We start from the raw sequence: 6,998 nt of genomic DNA, 5'->3' as shown, positions 1-6,998 counted from the left end.
GGGGGCCGGGCCGGGGAGGGGGCTCGCCGCCCCCAGCCCGGTCGGACGCCGCCTCTCTCCCCCAGGTGCCCTACCGCCTGCTAGCCCCCATGGGGGTGTCCCGCGTGCTGCGGCGCCTGAGCGGCGTCCCCTCCTCGGCTGAGGAGGACCAGGCCGAGGGCGGCGGCTTGGCGGCCTGCCGCAATGGGCGCTCCCCGGGGGGCGCCGAGCTGGGCCTGGGCCCCCGGCGCCGCGGCCGCTTCGTCAAGAAGGACGGCCACTGCAACGTGCGCTTCGTCCACCTGGGCGAGCACGGCGCGCGCTACCTCAGCGACCTGTTCACCACCTGCGTGGACGTGCGCTGGCGCTGGATGTGTCTGCTCTTCTCCTGCTCCTTCGTGGCCTCGTGGCTGCTCTTCGGCCTGGCCTTCTGGCTCATCGCCTCCCTGCACGGCGACCTGGCGGCGCCCCCGCCGCCCGCGCCCTGCTTCTCGCAGGTGGGCAGCTTCCTGGCCGCCTTCCTCTTCGCCCTGGAGACCCAGACATCCATCGGCTACGGGGTGCGCAGCGTGACGGAGGAGTGCCCGGCCGCCGTGGTGGCCGTGGTCCTCCAGTGCATCGCCGGCTGCGTGCTGGACGCCTTCGTGGTGGGCGCCATCATGGCCAAGATCGCCAAGCCCAAGAAGCGCAACGAGACGCTGGTGTTCAGCGAGAACGCCGTGGTGGCGCTCCGGGACCACCGCCTCTGCCTCATGTGGCGCGTGGGCAACCTGCGGCGGAGTCACCTGGTGGAGGCCCACGTCCGAGCCCAGCTGCTGCAGGTGAGTCCGGGGGCCCCCCGGGGGGACCTGACTGGGCACAGAGGATTTGGGGGGACAGAAAAACTGGGAAGCCACCATTCCCGGCGATCCGCCCCACGGCCCTCGGATTGGGGCCAGAGCAGGAGCTTCTGGGCGGTCGGGGGGGGTGTCTAAGGACCGCAGCACCCTCCGGGCCAGAAAGAGCGTCTCCCTGGCCGCTGGACGGCAGCCTCTAGCACCCCGGGGACCCGAGGGCCGATTCCTATCGAGGCTGGACTGCGGCCAGTGCAGACACACGTGGGCCGTGGAGGCGTTTCTTCTCCGTTCCTGGAGATGGGCTCGAGGCCCTCTCTGGCCTTGACGCCCCCGGACCCCTTGGGTAAGGGCCAGAGGCCACGAGGGGCGGCTGCCTGGGAGCCGCGGCCACCTGTGAACGTCATCTTCGGCCGTCTGTCTGTCTGCCCGCGGGTCACCTCCCCTCTGCCGGGGCTCCGCTTCTGTTTTGTTCCGTGTGTCCCCCGTCCCTCCGTCGGCTTTCCTTCGGTCTTGTGTATCGGGGTCTCTGCTTCGGCCCCTCACCCCGGATGCCCCTGTGCCTCTCCCCAGCCTCGCGTCACCCCGGAGGGCGAGTACATCCCCCTGGACCACCAGGACGTGGATGTGGGCTTCGACGGGGGCACAGACCGCATCTTCCTGGTGTCGCCCATCACCATCGTCCACGAGATCGACGCCTCCAGCCCCCTGTACGAGATGGGCCGCGCCGAGCTGGCCAGGGCAGACTTTGAGCTGGTGGTCATCTTGGAGGGCATGGTGGAGGCCACAGCCATGACCACCCAGTGCCGCTCCTCCTACCTGCCCGGGGAGCTCCTGTGGGGCCACCGCTTCGAGCCTGTGCTCTTCCAGAGAGGGGCCCAGTACGAAGTGGACTACCGGCACTTTCACCGAACCTATGAGGTTCCCGGAACCCCGGTGTGCAGCGCTCGGGAGCTGGAGGAGAGGCAGGCGCTGGGGGACAGTGAGAGCCCCGGGCCCAAGGGGGGCCTGCCTGGCGCCCTGGCTGCCTTCTGCTACGAAAACGAGGTGGCTCTCAGCTGCTGCCAGGAGGAGGACGAGGCGGAGGAGGAGAGGGGGGAAGCCCAGGACGAGGCTGGCTCCGGGGCCCCCAGCCCACCCCTGGCCCCGTCCCCTGAATTGGCCTCACCCCCCTGACGGAGCCAGGCAGGGCTGGGGGACTGCAATTCCCAATATTACGGGCTCGGCGCGGCGGCCTCCCCAGGGGAGGTGGGAGTTGTAGTCTTTGGTGGGGCAGGACTTTTGCTGGGGCCTAGCTAGGATGGAGGGGGAGGCTGTGCATGCACCCTGAACCCTGGACCTCCGCAAGTGGGGAGGAGGCTCTGGGGGGGGAACCTTCCTGACGAATGGGCCGCCCCCGCCTCACCGCCCGCCCGCCCCTTTGACCCCCTCGGCCCGTCTGCCTAACCCTGTCCTCGCAGGCTCCATCCTGCCTGGAATCCCAGAGGCCGGGGGGCCAGGCTTGTTCCAGACCCCCGGACTCCCAAGCAGAACAGGCCGTGGAGGGCCCGGGAGGCGGCTGAGCAGGGGCATCCCCGGGTGCTCTGGGCCACGGCAGCGGGCAGGGTCTGTCTCCAGAATGCCGTGCATATCTATACCTAGCTACATCTATATATTCTTCCTTTTTCCCGACTTTGCTGCAGAAGGGGTGGGAAAGCGTGGCCTTGGCCTCAGCAGGGAGGTCACCGGGGAGGGCAGGGGCCCTCGGGCCAGCCCCTTCCCCTCCGTTCAGCTCGGACGGCCGGGGAACCTGTGACTTCAGTGCCCTGGGAGGTGGCACCGCAGACAGGCTGGTCGGGAGCCACCCAAGCCTTCCAGGCTCTCGGGGGACTCTTCTGGAAGGCCCGACCTGGCTCGGCCTCTGGACACTGGGAAGGCTGCAGCATGAGTCACCCCAGCCTGAGCTGCGTGGGGCAGAAGGCCGCCCTGCCTTGTCCCTGCCTGGGCTCTAGGGCGAGCGTGGAGGACGGTGTGGGACCCTGGGGTCCTTTCCACCATTGCCTGGGGGTGGAGGGAACCGTCTTACCCTTGCCCCCAGAATAAAGAATTGTGAAGCCATCTGTGTGTGCCTTCCTGGGGGGCAGGGGGGCCAAGGAGGGGCTGCTCTAACACAGGCCTGGCCCCTGGCCCAGGGCCTCATTTCTGTAAGTGTGCCCAGGGAGAGGTGCCAGCCTGCAGTGAGGAATACAGCCAGGGGAGAGGGAGGAAGTGCCCCGCCTCCCCAGAGGGTCCGTCCAGACCCAGAGGCTGATGCCTGGCCTTCCATCCTCAGTCTAGTGTCCCCCCTTCCTTAGGAGCTCCAGAGCCCCTCCCTAGGCGCACGGCCAGCCGGCCCATGTACCCCAGGCTCCAGAGGCCCTGTCAGCCTCACACCAGTCCCCTAAGTTATCTTCCATCCCTTGGCCCCCCCAACCCCCCCTGGCCTTTATCCATCAGTAACCCTGATAACAACCGGATGGAATTAATTAGCCAGGCCGCAGAGGATTGGAGGGGGAGGGAAGGGGAGCCCTGGGACCTCGGGGTTGGGGGGGTCGCTGAGGATGCCCCGGTGGGATCAGGATGGGATCAGGAGTTGGTCTGGGGGGACAGGGATGGAAGAAGAGAGCCGGGACTCCTTGGGGACCCGGCCAGGGGATGGGAGCTTCAGACTTGGTGAAGGTCAGAATGGGGGCAGGGAGAGGATTAGGAGGAACAGTTTCCATGGCTAATCCTCTGGGGAAGCTGGTCTTGAGGCACCACTTTCAGGCTTGTCCCTGGGGGTGAGGGGAAGTGGGGTGACTTCTACCCCAGCAGGGTCATCGCCTCCTTTCCCTCCTCTCGTTCCCTTTCAGAGAAAAGACAGCATCTGAATTCAAAAGTGGTGCCACCTGGGCAAGTCACAACCTCCCTGGGCCTCAGTTTCCTCATCTGTAAAACAAGGGGTTGGATTAGCAGGCCCCACAGACCTCTGACCCCAAGGGGCCAGAGGAGCAGCTCGTGGAGGCCATCAGGTACAGGAGGGGAAACTGAGGCATTGGAAGCCGCTCCTCGATTGGGAAGCCAGTCATCCGGGCTAGGATGGGGGGGAAAGGCCAGGAGTCAGGAGGGTGAACGGGGTGGGGAGGAGTGTGAGAGCCCACCGGAGCGGGGCAGAGGGGAGGCGTCGAAGAAGACCGGGAGGCGCAGGGAGAAGTGGGGTACCAGGGCAGGCTTTTGAGAAGGGGAGGAGACAAGAGAAACCAGAGGGCAGGGCGAAGTGTCCAAGGCCCGAGAGAAACGGAGCTGAACCCCAAGGGGCTGGAGAGGAGGGGTCTGGATGGAGAGGGAGGAGCCAGAAAGGACCGGAGGGAGGAGTCCCTGGTAAGAGGGAATGGGCTTAGAAGGGCAGCAGGGGGTGGTCTTCTCAGACACACCGCCTTCCTCCAAGGCCTTCAGCTGTTGCTAAGCAACGGAACTTTTTTTTTTTTTTTAAACCCTTTCAGGGTCTGAGCTCTGTTGCCACCCCTTAGCAACAGGGCTACCCCCTGGCAACGGTTCTCGGCTTGGCGAGAGGACACGCCCCCTCGCATTTGTCCCTGGCCTTTTCGCGCAGGCGCAGACATCGTTGTCCCTCTCGAGTCAAAGCCTTCCCCAGTCCTTTCCCCGTCACTTTCCCGGAGGCTGTTGCTCCCGGCCTATGCGTACCGCCCTCCGGAGCGGGGCCCCAACTTTCATTGGGTGCAGCGTGGAGGGTGGGGCCCCTGCGACTCTTCCACCGAGTTCTATTGGTTCGCTCGGCCACCCGCCCCTTGTCCACCGAGGCAACGCGGCCGCCTTACGCCCCGCCCCCACCTGGCTTCATTGGCTCGGGAGACCCGCCCCTCGATGCCCATTGGGCTCACGGAAATCAAGCTCATGTTCCCATTGGCCAGGGGGCGGGCCCAGGCGAGAGCGGAGGCGGTGGTGGCAGCGGCCCCGGGAGCGGCCGAAGGGGCTGAGCGTAGCCCCAAGGACCCGCGAGGAACCGGCGGCCCGAGCCAAGCTCCGGGCCCGCGCCGGGCTGACCTGGCCACCATGGAAGACGGAGTCTATGGTGAGGCGAGCTCGGAGCGAGCTCCGGGGGCCAGGGGCCCGGGAGGGGACGGGACGTTCCATTCCATTGTTCAGGACGATACCATTTCCGGCCGGCGCAGGGGGGCGTGGTCGAAACCATTCCTTGGGCGAGTCCATTTCCTGCCAGTGGGACGTACTATCCCAGGAGCTCTTGGAGGGGGGCTCCCTTGGAGCGGGAGAGACCATTTTTCTTGGAAGGAGGAATCTGAGGGAAGAAAGTCAGCACGGGAGGAGTTGGGGGTACACTTAGTAGGGTTAAGGGGGAAGAGTCCGTGTCCCCCACCCACCCCCCATTGCCAAAGTTAGCTTCAGTGTTTTCTGCAAGTCTACCTCAGTTTCCCCCTGGGACCTTTGCAACCATTAGACTGTAGGCATTTTGGGGTCCGGGCCGAGGCACCCCGGAGCACAGGCACGCGCACTGTACACGCACACACACGCACACCCATGCACCCGCACCGCCCCCTTTGCTCCCCCAGTGCCCCCGGACCTGACCCAGGAGGAGCGCCTGGAGCTGGAGAGCATCCGGCGGAGGAAGCAGGAGCTGCTGGTGGAGATCCAACGCCTGCGGGATGAGCTGAGCGAGGCCATGAGCGAGGTCGAAGGGCTGGAGGCCAATGAGGGCAGGTGGGCAGCGGCCTCTCCCTGGAGCGCCACCTCCGAGAAGCCCCCTTGGCTTCCTTCCTTCTGATTTGTCCTAGCCCCGTTAGGCGGGGGGTCCCCTCTTTGTGCCCCCCAGCTTAGCGCAGGCGCCAGATAGATGCGGACCTTTGGCCCAAGGGAGAGCTGAGTCCTCCCCGCGGGCAGGGAGAGGCTTCCCAACCACTGCCTGCTCTCTCCCCTTCCAGCAAGACCCTGCAGAGGAACCGCAAGATGGCCATGGGGCGGAAGAAGTTCAACATGGACCCCAAGAAGGTGCGCGGGCTGAGGGGCCCAGGGGGCGCTGCTGGGCTCGGGGGCTGGTCCTGGCCTCATGCCCCCCTCATGCCATCCCCAGGGCATACAATTTCTCGTGGAAAATGAGCTGCTCCAGAACACCCCTGAGGAGATCTCCAGGTTCCTGTACAAGGGCGAGGGCCTCAACAAGACGGCCATCGGGGACTACCTTGGGGAGCGGTGAGGGCCACCCCAGCATGAGGGCCCTTCCCCCGGGATGGGAAGGGGCCCCCCTCTTCCCCTGGGACAAGCACGGCCCCCCTCTTCCCCTGGGACAGGCACGGGGCTCCCCTCTCCCCTGGGACAAGCACGGGCCCCCCTCTTCCCCTGGGATGGGCACAGGGGCCCCCTCCTCCCTCCCTTGCACAGACCCCTTCCTCCTTTCCATGGGTGGCCCCCCACAAGTACAGACCCTCCCTTAGGGACGAGTACAGGCCCCCCTCTTCCCTTGGGGCTCGCGTCATTGTTCCCCTCTCTCCTCCCAGGGAGGAGCTGAACCTGGCTGTTCTCCATGCCTTCGTGGACCTACACGAGTTCACAGACCTTAACCTGGTGCAAGCACTCAGGTGAGTGGGTCCCCCCGCAGTTTCCCCAGAGGCCCCCCAAGAGGAGGTGGGGGGCCCTTGCCTCTCTTGTCAGATGGGCCCCCTCCCTCCAGGCTGGTCTTGGGGAGCAAACAGAAGACCCCTGGACAGTGCTGTGCCCGCTTCCGGCCAGGTGACTAGAGGGATCCTGGTGGGGGGACCCCCACTCACTGCCGCCCCCTCACTGCCCCCCAGACAGTTCCTGTGGAGCTTCCGCCTTCCTGGGGAGGCCCAGAAGATCGACCGCATGATGGAGGCCTTTGCCCAGCGCTACTGCTTGTGTAACCCGGGGGTCTTCCAGTCCACAGGTGGGTGGCGGGCCTGGCCGGGGGGGCCTCCCGTTGGGTCGGGGGGGCGCGGGGTGGGGGGATGCGCAGACCCCTGACCCTCCGGCCCCCCGAGCGCAGATACCTGCTACGTGCTCTCGTTCGCCGTCATCATGCTCAACACCAGCCTCCACAACCCCAACGTGCGCGACAAGCCGGGCGTCGAGAGGTTCATCACCATGAACCGAGGCATCAACGACGGCGGGGACCTGCCCGAGGAGCTGCTCAGGGTG

The 6,998-nt window shown here is 66.2% G+C and overlaps 2 protein-coding genes across 2 annotated transcripts; both read left to right on the top strand.

Moving 5' to 3' along the window:
• The first annotated feature begins 89 nt into the window (after positions 1-89).
• Positions 90-2,904, top strand: KCNJ14 (potassium inwardly rectifying channel subfamily J member 14). Its single transcript, XM_044684561.1, has 2 exons — positions 90-800; positions 1,386-2,904. The coding sequence occupies exons 1-2, from the start codon at positions 90-92 to the stop codon at positions 1,986-1,988; spliced, it is 1,314 nt and encodes a 437-aa protein (XP_044540496.1). The 3' UTR covers positions 1,989-2,904.
• A 1,856-nt stretch (positions 2,905-4,760) lies between these two features.
• LOC123255832 (cytohesin-2) lies at positions 4,761-6,995 on the top strand (the record flags this gene model as incomplete). Its single annotated transcript, XM_044684562.1, has 7 exons — positions 4,761-4,902; positions 5,399-5,546; positions 5,768-5,834; positions 5,917-6,035; positions 6,341-6,421; positions 6,635-6,747; positions 6,847-6,995. Coding segments are annotated over exons 1-7 (696 nt in total), but the record flags the coding sequence as incomplete, so codon positions are not given.
• Between the last annotated feature and the right edge of the window lie 3 nt (positions 6,996-6,998).

Source organism: Gracilinanus agilis, unplaced genomic scaffold (genome assembly GCF_016433145.1).
Source record: "Gracilinanus agilis isolate LMUSP501 unplaced genomic scaffold, AgileGrace unplaced_scaffold52778, whole genome shotgun sequence".
In the NCBI taxonomy this organism is placed as follows: Eukaryota; Metazoa; Chordata; class Mammalia; order Didelphimorphia; family Didelphidae; genus Gracilinanus; species Gracilinanus agilis.
The sequence above is the reverse complement of the archived record's forward strand: the minus strand, read 5'-3'. Positions and strand labels throughout refer to the sequence as shown.

Bases quoted from the DNA above. Each gene is read 5' to 3' on its own strand.
- KCNJ14 (XM_044684561.1), top strand. From the start codon at position 90: ATGGGGGTGTCCCGCGTGCTGCGGCGCCTGAGCGGCGTCCCCTCCTCG. The intron at 801-1,385 runs GTGAGTCCGGGG...GCCTCTCCCCAG, and splicing joins TCCGAGCCCAGCTGCTGCAG to CCTCGCGTCACCCCGGAGGG.